This window comes from Drosophila obscura, unplaced genomic scaffold (assembly GCF_018151105.1).
Source record: "Drosophila obscura isolate BZ-5 IFL unplaced genomic scaffold, ASM1815110v1 contig_1, whole genome shotgun sequence".
NCBI classification, from domain to species: domain Eukaryota; kingdom Metazoa; phylum Arthropoda; class Insecta; order Diptera; family Drosophilidae; genus Drosophila; species Drosophila obscura.
The window spans coordinates 8,339,755-8,356,480 of record NW_024542679.1 but is presented as its reverse complement, the minus strand read 5'-3'; the positions used below and the strand labels follow the sequence as shown (position 1 = coordinate 8,356,480).

The window sequence follows — 16,726 nt, the reverse complement described above, 5'->3', positions numbered from 1 at the left end:
CTGTACGTCTTGGCAGATTTCTCCCCTCTCTATTCCAAAGGGGTGTGAGAATACGAATATTTTGCCCGTATTTTCCCAAATAAAACCAAAAAAGGTTTATAAATATATGTATCTTTAGATTAGAATTTGTTTGCCAAGCAGGTTACAGGTGTAGGTATATCTAATCCATATAAAATATATAGCAAATATATAATGTAACAAGAGCTATAATTAAATTACAACTATGATTATCCATCATCCACACTAGCCATACAATTAAACAGAAAGTAATATACTCTCAGTTCTGTGCCTATTACAGGAGATATTGCCCAGGATGTGCCGCTAAAAGAATTTATCCCGATCAAAATAAACGATGCGCAGCAGACCGTGCTCGGCGCCAACAGCCACCCAACTGTGCGCCGGGCGGTTCCAATTGCAGCGCACGGTGTTCAAACGCGTCATGGCCAAAAGCTCGTAGGGTTTGGGCAGTCGCTTCGGATCGATGTAGGCATTCTTCTGCGACTTGGTCACCCCAGCCAATGGCTTGACGTTCAAGCCAAAATCACGTAGAAAGTCGTCGGTAGTTATGGTTGTGTCGGGAGCAGAGGTTGTGGAGTCCGTGTTCAGATTGCACAGATTACTGCTGGACACGGCGCGACATTTGTTCAACATCTTCAGCAGTATGGGCTCCGCGTTGAGCTCTCGGGCATTGAGGAACACCAGATCCCCATTGTCGGTGCCCACCACTTGGATATTGTCCCACACATTGAAGTGCAAGGCGCGCGCAGAGCTAACCGTATAGTCCAGCGTTTTATTGTTAAATAAGATGCCCGTTGGGCTGAGCGATATCAAGCGCGAGTAGACTGCAAGAAATTGAAACTTAAAGAACGGAATAAATTGAAAAAAAGGGAAGGCAGCCTTACAGCGTCGCTGAACATCACTGCAGCCAACGACTAGCGTTTCCCAGATGGGTGGCCAGCTGGCATTGGCCAAATACAGATTGGCGATAGAGTCTTCGTTTATGGGCAGCGGCTGCGTCCAGTTGATAATATCATAGATCCACAATTTACGCGTTGATGTACCAATTGCCAGCCAACGTGGTCCATTCGTGTCATAATGAAGCTCCAGAGCTGATAAAGAGCCAAACAACCTCATTGCCAATCAGTAAATCTTTGTCACAGCAGCTGAACTTACTCTGGATATTATGCTCGCCAAAGTAGAAATAATGCAAGGGCACAAAATGTAGATGACCGTTCCGTTTGAAGCAATTGATGCCCTGCTCATCCGAAATATCCCAAAAGGCAACGTTGCCACTGGCATAGCCAGTCACCAGGAGATTGTGACTAGAGCCCTACAAATTATATTATACATCGAATCATCATTAGTTAAGTAGTTCTGATCTGATTAGAGCTCAAAAACTCTCTAAAAACTCACCTCAGACCAACAGATTTTAGTACACTGATCCTTTACAGGATTCTGCATATCCAAGGTGAGTGTAAGCGTTGACTGTAGTTCAATAGCCGCATTTCCAGTTGCCTCATCTTCCAGTTCCAGGGGCAGGGCATAGATCTTCACTTCGCTTGACGAACTAGCCACCGCCAGCAGACCCAATCGATTTGCCGACTTGTCATACCCGCCGCTGGGCATAAATGCAAACCAATGCACGGGTCCATTGGGCACACGTATCGCATAGTGCAGGCATGTCTCCAGGGGCCACACTCCTTGCTGCTTCCTGTTCTCTGGTAGCGTGCACTTGAGCAGCATTAACAGGGCATCCGTCTGCTTCTGCGGCATGTGCCTCGCATGGGCCAGCATCTGTTTGCGGAAGGAGCACAGCAGATATTGCTCGGCGACCGTTGGCGGCAGGGGTGCCCAGGCGAGCTGCTTGATGGGTGCCCCCAAATAGCCAATGTGCTCATCTATCCAAAGGATTTCATTAATTGAATGTCTTCCTCTCTCTCTGTAGTCTGTGGAGATGACTTACCGGCTGTCTGGAAGCTCTCTAGCGGTGCCAGCTGCCGCCAATTGTTTGCCGTTTTAACATCCCCATACGCATAGCGCATGGATCTGTTATCCTTGGCAGGCAACAACGCACTGGCCTCCGCTGACGAGAGCCTGGCATAGCCAGGCTTAACCTGTGGATACAAGGCCTCTGCAGCATAGTTTGTTTCGGTGCTTAAAAGGTAGGTAAAAGAATATATAATTAATATAGAAATAATATTCGTAGATGTGAAATACTCACAATTGATTCCACTTTTGTTGCACCTTTTCCTTCAGCTTAGCATAGCGGGAGTACACTGTAATGAGGGACATAAAATGGCATAAATTGAATGCAACATTTAATGAATTTAATGCTTACATGACTGACAGTTAGTGCCTCCCGTTTGCTTGTCACTCCTCATACTGTTCCCGTCCAACTTCTTGCGTTTGATCCGCTTAATCTGCTTCGATCTGGGCGTATCACTGGGGCCGATGTCTTCCTCTGTCTGCGCAGCATCCTCATTGGAATCGACCACCTCCGAATCGTATTCCTCCGAGGACTCGTTGTCCTGGTTCATATCGTAGTCTGATGAATCGCCTTCAAAGTCGCCTTTCCGATTGGCACTCGAACTTACTTCCTCCGCCTCAATTTTCTTTAATTTATTTTCGGCTCTGAAAAATTGCATTTATGCATTTAAAAGTGAAATAAAATGATTTTGTTCGTTGTCTTACTTGATGGTAGACTTGCGCTTGGCATAGCCCGCATTCGTGTACACTGGACCCGTAGTTTCCGCTACGGTGGCTGCCTCTGTTGTGTTCCCGTTCTTCGGCTGCAGGCCGGCAGGCCGCTTCCTACACGTTTTCTCATGTGTGGGATGATAGAGCTTCGTGTAGCTGCGCTTGCAGTGCTGACACTCCAGCCGATCGTTGCTGCCACAAGTCTCCAGATGCATCAGCATGCCCAGGCCAGAGCCCAGCTGGCGAGCGCAAAGGCGACACTCCAAATGCTTCGCATGCCCCTGCTTAAGGTAAGCAATCATCATGCCGATCACACTTTGGCGCGTGAGAGTCGGCGGTTCTTTGCCCGTGAGCCAACCCACGCCGTAATGCTGCCTCAGGTGTGATTGCCACATGTCCTTGGTGCTGCGTGCCAGGCACAGGCCACATTGGAGGGGTCCCTTTCCCTTAACCTCCTCGTAAAGCTCTTCGTTGGTGTCCAACTGTTCCCGCTTACGGATGAGCAGCAAACGCTTGATCCAATCAACATTACTGAACGGCGAGGGACTGCTTTCGGTTGTTTTAGCAGCCTGAACCGGTGCAGTAGTCTCTGCCTCTGTCTCTGGTTTATCCTCCTTCTCCTGCTGCTGCTGCTGCTGCTCGATCATGGTACGTTGCCGACAGGCTTGCTCATGCAAGCGGAGATAGAGCTTTGTGTAGCCGCGCTTACAGTACTGACATTCCGGCCGATCGTTGTCCCCGCACGATTCCAGGTGCGTCAACATGCCCAGGCCAGAGCCCAACTGACGATCACACAGGCGACAGGTCAAATGTGTGGAGTGTCCATCCTTGAGGTAGCCTTTCATCATGTTCAGAACAGCTTGCCGTGAAAGAGTCTACAAAAAACGAAATCAAAACATAGCCACAATCGGAATATATCTGCATATATGTAGCCTTACCTGTTGCGGCTCTTGTTCTGTGAGCAGCCAACCCACTCCATAGTGCTGCTTCAGATGATTGTTCCAGTTGGCCTTGGTGCTGCGGCCCAGACACAGACCACATTGGAGGGGTCCCTGTCCCTTGCCCTTGCCCTGCTCATGGAGATCCTCGTTGGTGTCCAGCTGTTCCCGTTTTCGTATGAGCAACAGACGCATTTGGAAGGCATCTTTTGTCTTTGGTGTGGTCTCCACATTAGTTTCTACATCCTGCTCCTCGGCATTTAAATTCTTTGCTTGCTTGGCACGCCCTCTTTTCCTCGTTGGCGTTACCTCTGCTGCCTCCTCCTCTAGTTGCAGTTTGTTTAGCGTTTCAGGCGTTGACGTTGCTGTTGCTGTTGGAGTTGCTTCAGTCACAGCCGCTACACTTTTCCTGCCTCTCTTGGCTGGCACTTTGGCTATTGTTGTGGGCGAACTGAGTCTCGCTTTTCGCTTGCGAGTGGAGCTCACAGCCGCAGACTGGGGCTGATCATCTTCCGCTGGAATAGCTTGAGGTAGGACTGGGACTGACTCGGTTGAACGACTCCTAGATGTGCGCTTTCTTTTGCCACAGGACGACATGTCTGCTTCATTTGGTACATCTGATGTATTGCCCTCTTCTCTTAGCTCCATTTGATCGGAGTTTTCTGTATGATTAGCCTTAGTGGTTACCCTTTTTGGTCTGCCTCGTGGCTTACGCTTGCCTTTTGCCTTTACCGTTGGTTCTTCTGGTGGTTCTTCAGGTGGTTCTTCTGGTAGTTCTTCTGGTGGTTCTTCTGGTAGTTCTTCTGGTAGTTCTTCTGGTAGTTCTTCTGGTAGTTCTTCGATCCTGGTAGTCTCCTCTAAATCTGTTTCTATCTGGTTGGTTTTAGACTCATGGGAATCCTTTTCGTTTGGTTTATTTTCATTTAATTTGCTTTTACTTTCGTGTGTCGAGGAGTCCTTTGTAACTGTCACAGATTCAGGCTCCATTGCAGCTATTTCTGTAGTTTCGCTGACGTTTGGTGTGTCCGTTCGGGCCACATTCTGTGGCGGTGGCAGTTCCTTTATAGATGAGCCTTCCTTTCTAGGACTAGTGGCCTTCGCTGGTGTCTGGGTATCTAGTGGAACAGTCATGTCCAAGTCTTCTTCTGTACAAATTTCATCTGTAGGTTTACATTTTTTTAAATCTTCTGCGCATATTTCCACCACTTCCATGGAATAAAGTGTTTCAATCTGCATGGGACTAGCATCGGCTTCACTGTCTGTGTGTTCCGCCTGCTTTAGGGCCGTTTTTGATCCACTTAAAAGTGTTTGATCTTCATTGGAGGATTTCTTTTGGTTCTCCTGTTGTTGCTCCTCCTCCGTCTCGTCATAGTCGGGCGTGGCATCATCACTGATATCCGTTTCGTTCAACCTCATTTGCTTTTGCTTTCCTCGCTTGAGGGTCGGCTCCTTGTCGACAGGTTGCTCCTCTTCTTTGTTATCAAAGCCCAGGAACACGGATCCATCATCATCACTGGTGCTGGAAGTGGCCATGCGACCTCCTGCTCCTGATCCTGCTCCACCGCTTACACTAACGTGATGGCTAGCTGCAATGGAACCGAGCCGTGGGGTTCTTTTGTTGAGCGCAGGTCGTGTCTTGACTAGTTTCTTGCGGGGCGTGGGAGCAGGGATGGGTGAAACCCTCTTGAGCTGTGGCATTATCTTCTCTGCTGACAAGTGGCTCATTAGATTGTCGATTCCTGTGGATACACTGGCCTGGGACTGGGTCTCAGGCTGCGACTGCTTGCGGAATGGTAGCAGCGCTTCGCCCTGTGCTGCTGGTGGCTCCTGATTGAGGACATCCAATAGAAGGGACACATTGCTGCTGCTGTTGCTGCTGCTGCTGCTCGTTGTGGCCGGTTCTGATTGATCTTCTCCGTTTTTCGCTAATTTAATTGATTTATTCTTTGGCATTTTGGGTGGATGATAGAGTTGGTTTAGATCACGTTCTGTTGAGGGCTTTGGTGGCATGTCCTCTTGTGGTTCCAGCTCCTGTGCTCCTTTCTTGACTAGTATCTCTTCGGGGTCTTCTCTTGTGCTCTTGTGTTCTTCATTGATGGTTTCTCTGACTACTGCTGCTTCTTCTTGTTCTTCTTCTTCTACTGCACTCTCCCCCACATCTGCATCTGCATGGACCTGCAGATTTTTTTCAACACTAGATAAATGAAGGTTTACTTTGTCTTTAGCTGTTAGGCCATCATCCACTTGTTTAATTACCTTAACTTCTCTCCTTCTTCCATAACTATCCTCGAGGAAACTCTGATCCAATATCGGCTCGTTCTCCTCTTCCTGCTCCACATTGAGCCTAACCCTTTTTGCATCGCTTAGCTCGTGGTCAGGCAGCGCCTCTATTGTTTGGGGTGGATTTACTCGTTTCGAGCGTTGGACTAAATTTACTTTTCCCTTCTTAAACCTTGGTGCCCGCTTGGCTGGCGGTGGCTTATCCTCCATTTCCCTGCTGGGTGCCGCAACTGGAGCTGAGTTTGACTGGAAAAGAGGCCCACTATCCGCCATCTGTGGATCTGTGGCTTCCTCAGGCATTCCTGCTTCATTGTTGGACGTTTCTTTGACTGTTTTCTCTGCTTTTCCTCCTTCATTTTCGGACATTTCCCTGGCTGTTTCTTTGGCCATTCCTTCTTCATTTTTGGAGTTTTCCCTGGCTGTTATTAATGCTTCGTCTTTAGAAATTTCCTTGGCAGTTTCCTCCGTCCTTTCTGCCTCATTATTAGACATTTCACTGGCTGTTTTCTCTGCTATTTCAGCTGGAACTGCTTCCTGCTGGATCAGCTCCTGCAGCTGACTTTCCTCCGTTAAAATGAGCCTCATGTTGGCTTCTGATTGGTTCCTGCGTGCCACCACGCTATTCTGCAGCTTTATGGCATTCGGACTGAACCGCAGGACACTCTCCCTATCCTCATTCACATCCAATGTGGCGTGCAGTATATCCATTTCCTCCAGCTTCAATATCTTTCCAATTGGCAACTCTTCTTCGGGTTCATGGGCCTCTGGCCTTTGCACTGCTGGTGGCTCCTCCTCCTCCTCGTCCGTGGGCTGCATGCTGCCTCCTCTTGAGCCAAAGAGAGCACTCATCATTTGCTCTTCTGGCGATAGTTCTATGAAGCTGCTCTCATCCAGCGGATTGTCAGCGGTCAGTTGGGCTATAAAGTCCACAGCGGAGAGAACTTTTGGAGCAGGAGACGGAGACGGCACGGGAGATGGAGATGGGGACGGGGATGAAAATGAACTGACAAGAATGGGACTGATTTCTTCTGGGCTTACGGGCGCTTTGATTGGGGAAACTGAGGCCGGAGCTGGCTGCTTTTCCACCTGCTTCACCTGACTGTGTATCTCTTTGGCCATCTCGGCTAGCTTCTCCCGTGACACCTTCAGTTTGTTGGCATTCAGAATCACCTTGGTCTTGGCAGCCCTAGATGAGCTGGGACCGGCATAAGTCTGCACCTGGCGGGCCATCACTGGCACTGGCTTCCCCTGGGGCGGACTGGAGGCCTGTGGAATCGTAGAAGTGCTGGGCAGACGTAGATCATTCAAATCGATCTTCTCCTCGGGCGCCAGGACCTTGTTCTCCAGCACAATCAGCGGCGGCGATGGTGCCTTGTGGATTAGTGGCGCCACTGGCTGTGGCTGTGGCTGGGGCACAGGCTGCTGCTGCTGTTCCTGCTGTCTGCACAACTGCTGCATGCTGGGTCCGCACAAGGCTCGGTGCTTGGGCAACTGATTCACCAGATTCAGCAGCAACGGCGGCTGCTTCGACCGCACCGTCACATCCGCCTTGGCTATGGGCGACATAAACACATTTGTCGTGGCAGAGCATGATGACGCCGCCTTTGGTGCTGTCATTGTGGCTGCGGATGACTTCGGGTGGTTCAGCGTGCCCTTGTTCAGTATCCGGTTCTTGATCAGTGCCTTCACATGCTGCGATCGCTCGGCCAAAATTTCCTCAGGTATCACTTTTTCGATGTAGTTCGAGATGTTGGATCGCTTTTTTCTGATTGGTGGAGCTGTTAATGGAAAGATTTTAGATATATTTATCTGGAAAATAAACAATTTATAATGTTTAAGATTTAATTGAATAACTCCACAGTGTACAAGGTCAATCTAGTCATGTCCAGATAGATCTTTCGAAATTAAGTTGTTGGATCACCACAGCTATGATCATTTAACTTCGAGGATATATAATTTTCTTGAAATAATCTTTACCCAACGGAATGGGGGAGGGCAGACAATGAGAAAAATATTAAACACACAGTTCTATCTCTCTCTTTTGCTCTCACTCTGAACGGAACATCATCCATGCTGGGTTTTGAACCGGAGCCAAAAATAATTAAAGTCTCGTTCTGGCTCTCGCACAGATGCGCTGCTGGAACAAGTCCCAAACCTCATTTGCACTGCACTCTAACAAGCTATGCCATTGAAAGTATCTAGATAAATGTGTCCAGAGTGTCAGTTGACAGCTTTATCCATAGAATGTGTTCAAACAAAAAATGAGGAATTGATTTAATCTATGTATATAATTATTATCCTTTGGTATAAAACTCTTGAGTACAGTGCTCAGGTACACAGGCATGTAGAGATCATGCAGAATGGGGAAAAATTATAATATCTTTAGGGCAGAGCATGATTAAATTAAATTATACAACAAGAAATATAATTTCATCATGCATCAGACTAGACGAGAGAGCAATGAAAGAGCGAGGGAAGTGAATAATACAATAACAAATACACGCACATGATTGCAGGTAAAAGCTCTCATTTTTTGCCACCCACTGCTACTCCATCACACTATTACACACTAACACATAGACAGACCATGCTGGGTCTTGAACCCAGGCCAAAAAACAAGCCGTCTCCCGCGTGTCGTGTGTCCTAGTCCCTAACCTCAATTGGACAGCACTCTAACCGGCTATGCCATCGAAAGTATCTAAATTGAGACATCCAAAGTTTTACTTGAGGGGAGTTCTAAAAGAGGAGATTCAAAAAAAAAATTTAATTCAACCTAGCAATTCAGCGCCAATAAATCATTAGTCAATTTTTTTTAATAATTTACTAATTAATATATCAGTATTTCTATGTTTAATTATCTACAGCCCTACGATGTCTCTATTCTATTCTACATATCTTTGACAAATATAACCTCCAAGATTTTAAATCAAATAAGTTTGAAGCGCTTTTGGTATTGCTGTACCCCTTGGAACATGTACTAAAATCTAGCTATTTATTTAAGAACCATTTAATCTGTACATACCACATGTATTATGTGCTTGATGATGATACAGTAATTCTAAGCTTAAACTTCCTTGTGTGTAACAAGGAAAGAAAGTTTCCAAAAAAAAAAGAGAGGAACCAATTTTCAGCCATGATCCTTTTCGAACCCTCACACTCTTGAGAATAATGTCAGCTCCCCGCACTAATTGCGGCGTCACCTCAAGCAGCAGCGCCACGGATGGAGAATTCTGCAGTGCGTCCCAAACCGAGATACGAGTAGATTATTTTTCATACGAATGTTAAAAATCATTCGATGCGACTAACGGGTTTTCAAGAATGCAAAGTCGAGAGTTCCAGGGAAATTTTCTTTTACCTGATTTTGGTTTTTGTTCAATTGAGGCTGCGGCGGCAGCACTGGTCATCGCCACTGACTGCGCAGATGTTGTTGCAGCAGTGGTAGCAGGAACAGAAAAAGGGGTAGATGTGGACATAGCTGTTAGACTTTGCTTTCGCAATGCTTCCGCCAGCTTTATGTCCAAGCCGGCCTGTTTAAGTTTCTTGAAATCCAAAGGTATTCTGTTGATAATACGCTTGGGCGGAGGTGCACTTCCGACGACTGGCGACTGCGACGGCGGCGTCGGCAGCGACAGAAATTTGTTGCTGCCACTCGCATGGTTAGAATCGGCCATGTTCGACGCTGGACCCAAACCCGGGTCATTCATTTTCAAAAAGACACTCAAGACACAACACTTGCACTGCTGTATTACTTTTCAATTGGCTGTTGAGGCGTATTTTCGCAACAACACAAAATTCTTACACCAGCGGAATGTGCACGCCTATCGCGGACACTAGAGGGCACTATCGATAGTATCCATATTTTACTGCTCGCCTCTACTATCGACGGTTTTGCTACTATCATGATAGTATCGAGCTACAGTCGTTGCGCTTTTGATATGTTTGGATTGGCTGCTACAAAATACGAAGACACAATTGTAAACAAATCGACAGGTGGCATCTAATTTTTACAATGGTCAAGTTCCTAAAAGGTTTCAATGGTTTTTTAATAATTATTCGAGCCCGATACTATTACGATAGTATCGATTGTGTTTTTCAAAACATTCAACGTTGATATTCCGTTTAATATTACAAATAATTTTATCCGATACATACATACATTTTCTACAAGATTGTCAAGTTTTCAGAAGTCCTTTTTATTGCATTATTTACATGTTAAGGTTCAAACAAAAGCAACATAAAACGAATGTGACGTCGTTGTTTGTGGCGCTGCCACCTTGATATTTTGCTAACCGTTTCATTACCGATTCGCTTTAAACCGATCTGGCAGCCCTAAAAACAAAAAGAAGAAGATACATTTTAACTGTTACCGAACACTGGAGCCGTTTCAGTTCGCTTACCAACACTGCTGTTCTGTACACCAACAACAACAATTTTCCGTGGCTTCGAAGAAAGCGTTTTTCCGGTTTTCGTGTTAAAATAACTTAAAATATGGACTTTCAAAATCGAGCCGGTGGCAAAACCGGCAGCGGTGGCGTTGCCTCCTGGTCGGAGACAAACCGCGACCGCAAGGAGCGCCTGCGGCAGCTGGCCCTCGAGACCATCGACCTGAACAAGGATCCCTACTTTATGAAGAACCACCTGGGCTCGTACGAGTGCAAACTGTGCCTGACGCTGCACAACAACGAGGGCAGCTACCTGGCCCACACGCAGGGCAAGAAGCATCAGGAGAATCTGGCACGTCGCGCCGCCAAAGAGGCCAAGGAGGCGCCATCCTCGCTGCTGGCACCGGAAAAGCCGCGCGTCGAGCCCAAGAAGTTTGTAAAAATCGGTCGACCCGGCTATCGGGTCACCAAGCAGCGTGAGCCGAGCAATGGCCAGCAGTCGCTGCTCTTCCAGATCGACTATCCCGAGATAACGGAGGCCATTGTGCCCCGCCACCGCTTCATGTCCGCCTACGAGCAGAAGATCGAGCCCCCAGACCGCAAGTGGCAGTATCTGCTGTTTGCCGCCGAGCCCTACGAGACGATTGGCTTCAAGGTGCCGTCACGCGAAGTGGAGAAGAGCGAGGGCAAGTTCTGGACGCACTGGAACCGCGACACCAAACAGTTCTTCCTGCAGTTTGCCTTCAAGTTTGAGCCAAAGATATTGCCACCACCGCCGCCCAATCTGCATCGTGCCATGGGTCCGCCCGCTGGCTTTCCCATGCCAGGACCACCGCGTCCGGCCATGCATCCCATGTTCAATGGTGTGCCGCCACCACCGCCCATGTAAAACGTACACAAATTTCAATAAATCTTTTTCCATACACGAGTGTTCTATGTATTTTTTGTTTGCTTTGTGCTTAAGAAATTGAAAAAATATTTGAAGTTCCTTAAGAATTCTCTTATTTGTTTTTGTTTTTTTTTTGTAAGTGTTTTTTGTCTTACAAATTGCTTCTCGTTTAAAATTATTATGCTTAATTTAATAAATGTACATCTACATATAGCAACGGATCCCATGTTATGCCATCCATAAATTGCAATCCATTAGATTTTATCGCGCTTCTTGAAATTCCGCTTGGAGGCGCAGCGATTTATGATGTCCGAGACATGAGGTTTATGCTCAAAGACTTTCATTAGCTGATTCTGTGACTCGTTGATGCCTTCGGTGATGATCTTGCTGCGCTGTATGTTACCCTGCGAATATAATTTGGGAGTTTAGTAAGCCATGGAGAAGCACAGCTCTTCCTTGCTTCCACCTACCTTCAGCAGTTCACTGACTCGCTCCATTTCGCTGTTCTTCTCCTTGCTCTTTTCAATGTCCTTCAGCATCGACTCCAGCTTGGTCATACTGAACGTCTCGGATTCGTTCTGCAAGTAACAAAAAAAAAACCATTAACTTAGACTTAGAATTTATATATAAAGATTTGCTCTGTGTGTCGCACCAAATCCTCCATTTGGGAGCGCAAATGATGCAGCTTCCAGCCGTTGATTTTTCCCTGGACATTTGGCTGATTGGCCAGATCAATGATCGAAGCGCCACGCTCCTCGCGCGGCTTTACATCCGTATAGCGATGGAAATGATTGTTGGCCAGCTTATGGGTGGGCTTGTACGTCTGCAAAATGATAAAATATAATTAAATACTGTCCTCGGAGTCCCCCTAAGTGTCAGTGTCAGCCTCACATTTAGCAGCGAACAATTGCGTGGTCGCCGTAGCACAAAATCCACGGGATTGGCATTCTCCTTGTTACCCGCCACTGCGGGCGCACTGCTGCGATGATTGATGTCGCCCGACGTGCTGCTGCTGCTGTTGGGCGCGACACCGGGCCCTGCAGCGGCTGCCACCAGCAGACCTCCGTTGTTGTGCTTCTGCATGTAGGAAGCGGCGTTGGTTGCCGCCGTTGGCTCTGCAGTTGGTGGCGGCAGCGATAGAGAGGCCTGACTCTGCGTCGAGTGTTGACTGTCATTGCTGGATTGGAGGATTGAGATTTATTTTTTGATTGGAATATACACAGATGAAAATTTAAACTCACGTTGAACGTCGCGGCTTCTTTCTGACGGAACAATCGTAGCTGGAACTGGAGCTGCTGCCCGTGCCATTCATTCGTGCAGCTGATGCTGCCGCCGCCGCCGCCTGCTGCTGCTGTTGCTGGAGTTGTGCTGCTGATCCCAAATGCCCCAGGAGACTTGACTGCTGTGACAGCTGCTGCTGTTGCTGGTGCTGCTGCTGTGGGGTTGGTGTCTGCACATCCACAAAGGCGCTTGAACTACCGCGGGCGCCCAGCGAGGCGTGGGAAAGGGTCTGCTGCATCGACTGGTGCGTCGAGTACAACTGACAAAAAAGAGAGACAAAATCCGATGAGATTATAAGTTCAGCATCAAACGTTAAACTCTTACCTCATTTATGGGATTGAAATGCGTGGAATTGTCGCGACTGCTGGGCACAGCCGCCGCTTGGGGCTCTCCAATACGGTCCTGCAGCTGCTGCTGATCCACACCTGGCGAAGAGTTCGCCGACACTGTGGTGGATCCATCCGAGGAGGCCGGCGACTCGCCGCGTAAATTTCTCACCGCTGTCGCCGCTGCCACTGTCGCTGGGGGCGCACGTTCTCGTTCCTTTTTGGCCAGGGCTTCCACAGTCAGGGCAGAGCTGGTAACGGCCACGGACGAGGCCACGGACACGGAAACGGGCTGCAAATTGAATGTGGAGCCAGCGGCCGAGACGAGACTGGGTCCGCTGGTGTTGCTGGCCATGGAGAGCAGCGTGGGTCCCAGATTCTTGGCTGCCCTAATGGGTGATCCATCGGCCACACGCTTCCCCATGAAACTGGACACGAGTGTTGCGCCACCGCCGCCAGGTCCGCTGATCGTGGCCGGCTGGCTGCTAACTCCGCCCGTGGTCACCTTGACGGACGTGTGCAGCGGTATGACCATGTGCTGCGGTGGGGCACTATTCCCGCCCATTGGTATAATCAGCTGCTGATGGCCAGTGGTGCGTGTTGCGGCTGCTGCTCCTCCCACCGTTTGTCCCGATGGCAGCACCGTGAATGTTGCCTGCGATCCAGGTCCCGATCCACCCACGCCCATTCCCATTGGCGCATGGCTGGGAAAGGGCAATGAGGATACGGACAAGCTGCCGCCAGCACTGCTCACCAGCTGCGCCTGCGACTGAGTGCTCTGCGTGAGGGTCGTTGTGGCCAGCGAGAGGACGCCCGTGGAGGCTGAGGCCGGCATCGATTCGTAGTAGATTGTGGCAGAGCTGCCCTTATCATCAATCTGTGGAATGAAACTCTCGTTTAGTGCCAGGCGATTGATTGCCTTCCAGCAAGCACTCACCTTCATCAGTTGGCTCTGGGAGGCCACAACGGGGTTCCAGGCACGCGGGAATCCCGTCACTGTGGTTCCACTCTGATCACCACCCATCGCCCCACCCGCTGCAACAGCTGGGGTCATCATCATCTTGCCCACGGTTATGCCGCTGGCATTCTTAATGGGCGTTAACGTGCCCGTGAGGGAGTGGCTTCCTCCTCTTCCACTGATTGTCAGCGGCAGCACCGTGGCGCCGCCTGCCGCTGCTGTGGCCTGTCCACTGACGGAATTGGGGTTCACCACATTGGCCGAAACGCTCGGCACGGGCACCGCTTGTATGCTGGCCACACCCACACCCTGTGGCGTCATGGTAGGTGCTCCTCCACCTCCTCCAGGCGTTGCGAGTTTGCCAATTGGATTTAGCTGAGTGATGGTCAGCGACGGCTGCACTTTGGCTGTCATAGTCACGGGCGGGCGGATGCCTGAAAATGGATTTTGGGTTTCAAATTGGATTCTCCTTTGCGTGGCGCGTCACTAGCTTCAGTCTTACCCATCTTGGCCGCTGCTGAGGTACTCATGAGGAAGGGCTGCAGCATCACATTGCCCGCCAGTCGGGCGCCCGCCCCAATAATCTGCTGTGTGGCTCCCGGTCCGGGCTGCTGTAGCTGTATGATACGCGTGGGCAGATTGGTAGCCGTCAGAGCTGTTCCTCCTAAGCCTGGACCACGGCCCGGACCCACTGTCGCTCCCCCCGACACGCTCACGGGCGACTGTGAGGCCGTGACGCTGGCATTGAGCTGTGGAATGCTCGGCGCTCGTATGCTGATGCTCGTCGTGTTTAGTTTGGTGGCCGGAAAACTCTTGCCCAGCGGTATGGGGCGCACCTGGCGGGGTGTGACTGTGGTGCCGCCCGGCGTTGTGGTGGTGACGACTCCTCCTGCCGTGGGTGTTGTCACAGCGAAGCGTGGATTGAACTGCTGACCCGGTTGGGGATTGGCATTGGGCCCACCCGCCGACACATTCGAGGAGTAGACTAGGGTGGCCTGATGCTGCCGCGGAGGCAGCACTGTGGCCACATAGGCCTGAGGACCTGCTCCGGGGCCACCCGTTGTCTGCTGCTGCCCCAGAGACTGGGCAGCTGTGACGGAAAGAGCTGCAAAAGATCGGAGAAGAGTAAGAGCTGGAAGTTCGTGGAAAGACTTTCGTTCCGCTTACCTGTTGGCGCCTGGACCCCAGTGGTGACCACACTGGCACTGCTTACCCCCGCCGAGGTGGTGATGATCCTCTGGCGCGGCTGATGGATGGCACGAATAAGCTGCATCTGCCCGGTGGTGCTCTGCATCCAGGCCGCGTTATTGCTCGATGAGATCACTGTTGATGGCTGCTGCGAGGACACGGACACGCCGCTCCGGCTAACCGTTGCCGCCGTTCCACGCACAAATCCCCCCGATGTGCTCAGACCAGTGGGAGCTGCGGGCGTCACTGTGGCCGAGCCGGTGGATGTGGTCCGTAGCGGTGTGACCAGACGCTGTCCGGCTGCCAAGCCCAGATTCACGCCCACACCCACGCCTCCCATCTGCGTGGCGGTGACACTGGCCCGCGGCAGGTAGGTCGCCTGTGTAACGGGCCGCGTGACGGTAATGGAGGCATTGGAGACGCTACGCGCCGGAGCCGCTGGTATGGCCGTGATCTGGGTGCGCCCCGTGGCGGTGACATTCTCCAGCTGCTTGATCATGGGCATGACGACACGCACCTGTGTGGACTGGCCACCGGCGCCGATTGCCCGTATGGAGGCGGCCGTGGTGGCCTGTCCCGTGTTCAGTGCAATCGGAGTGGCGCCCAGGGATGTCTGTTGCACGGTATTGGCGGCTACCTTGATGGTGCCGCCGCTAATGGAGATGCCCCCAACGCCGACATTTAAGCCCGCGCCATCGGTCTTCAGGTGGGTGATCTTTGCGGCCACCGTCGAGTGTGCTGCGGAGGGCAAATGGGGCAATGAGTATTTGTTTATGACGCCACGCAGATGCAGGGGCGAATGTGTGTGTGATACCAAGGATGAGGCAGCTGCTGCCGCTGCTGATAATGATGATGATGTTGATATTGATGATGATGATGCATTGGGCTGCAGGTGTGTGCGTATTTTAATGGTTTTCAATGGGCCTGCGGCTGTGTGTGTGGAGGATTTAATTGAATTTGTGCAATTTTTAGTTGAAATTTTTCCATTTTAACATTTATCGATTGACGATGGACACGATTTTCACGCCAATTTGGCAACTCTGCCACGAATGCACAGTAACAACAAAACAGAGACAGAAATACACACACACACATACAGTTATGTACAGCAGCAGCATTTGCTGCGAAAGTGAGACACAAAAGAGAATACGAAACAAACACTGCGCACAATACATACACGCACACAAACGGTATATAAATATATATGTAGATATCGTTGCACATACCTGATGGGGCAGGAGCTGTACTTCCGCCGCTGCCAGTTCCCGAACCTCCCGCGCCCCCTTCACTCGACGCACTCATGTTTCTAATTCGAAAACCTGCAATAAGCAACAACAACGCATTTATTCAGATGCCAGTTCCACGTTCTACATGCTTCTCTCTGGCTCTTATCTATTCTCTATGTATCCATTTTTTCTTTGCACGCACACGCACTCATACACAAAAACAGCGCCAATTCGACGTCGGCTGTTTAAGAAAAGTTGTACATGTACTTGCCTTTTTAGTGGATTTTAGTGCACGTGAATAATAGTTTTTAACTATTTTTGCCTGGAATCCGGAACAAATTTTCTTTATATTTTCTTTATTTTCCGAAGTGATATCGATAACTAACCGCGGCTATCGATAGAAGTGGTCTAGTGTGACCATTAACCCGATTATATTGTAAGTAATATCTTCCGTACACATTTACGCTTAATATGACTTGTTTTGCTTGAATCCTATTTTGTAAACAATCCAATGAAAAAGAGTTCTAAAAACTAACCAATCCTGAACAAAATTTATGTATC

The 16,726-nt window shown here is 49.5% G+C and overlaps 3 protein-coding genes across 5 annotated transcripts; 1 reads left to right on the top strand and 2 right to left on the bottom strand.

Annotated features, from left to right (window-relative positions):
- Positions 1–105: 105 nt before the first annotated feature.
- On the bottom strand, positions 106–9,735 carry LOC111071125. Of its 2 annotated transcripts, XM_022362284.2 has the most exons (11): positions 9,271–9,735; positions 5,892–7,693; positions 3,636–5,810; positions 2,692–3,572; positions 2,339–2,631; positions 2,222–2,276; positions 1,964–2,154; positions 1,414–1,898; positions 1,174–1,330; positions 903–1,109; positions 106–842 (listed from the first exon to the last, which is right to left on the bottom strand). In XM_022362284.2, the coding sequence occupies exons 1-11, from the start codon at positions 9,617–9,619 to the stop codon at positions 322–324; spliced, it is 7,116 nt and encodes a 2,371-aa protein (XP_022217976.2). In that variant the 5' UTR covers positions 9,620–9,735; the 3' UTR covers positions 106–321. The 2 variants fall into 2 exon arrangements, with proteins under 2 accessions (XP_022217976.2, XP_022217975.2); XM_022362283.2 differs by having other exon boundaries at positions 3,636–7,693.
- A 559-nt stretch (positions 9,736–10,294) lies between these two features.
- Positions 10,295–11,225, top strand: LOC111071146 (splicing factor 3A subunit 2). Its single transcript, XM_022362312.2, has one exon. The coding sequence runs from the start codon at positions 10,404–10,406 to the stop codon at positions 11,184–11,186; it is 783 nt and encodes a 260-aa protein (XP_022218004.1). The 5' UTR covers positions 10,295–10,403; the 3' UTR covers positions 11,187–11,225.
- Positions 11,226–11,241: 16 nt separating this feature from the next.
- LOC111071145 (histone deacetylase complex subunit SAP130) lies at positions 11,242–16,540 on the bottom strand. 2 transcript variants are annotated; one of them, XM_041592672.1, is made up of 11 exons: positions 16,437–16,540; positions 16,166–16,258; positions 14,919–15,869; positions 14,254–14,856; positions 13,731–14,185; positions 12,792–13,670; positions 12,428–12,726; positions 12,078–12,363; positions 11,839–12,009; positions 11,657–11,764; positions 11,242–11,590 (listed from the first exon to the last, which is right to left on the bottom strand). In XM_041592672.1, the coding sequence occupies exons 2-11, from the start codon at positions 16,239–16,241 to the stop codon at positions 11,441–11,443; spliced, it is 3,978 nt and encodes a 1,325-aa protein (XP_041448606.1). In that variant the 5' UTR covers positions 16,242–16,258; positions 16,437–16,540; the 3' UTR covers positions 11,242–11,440. The 2 variants fall into 2 exon arrangements, with proteins under 2 accessions (XP_041448606.1, XP_041448607.1); XM_041592673.1 differs by having other exon boundaries at positions 11,244–11,590; positions 14,919–15,677.
- Positions 16,541–16,726: the final 186 nt, after the last annotated feature.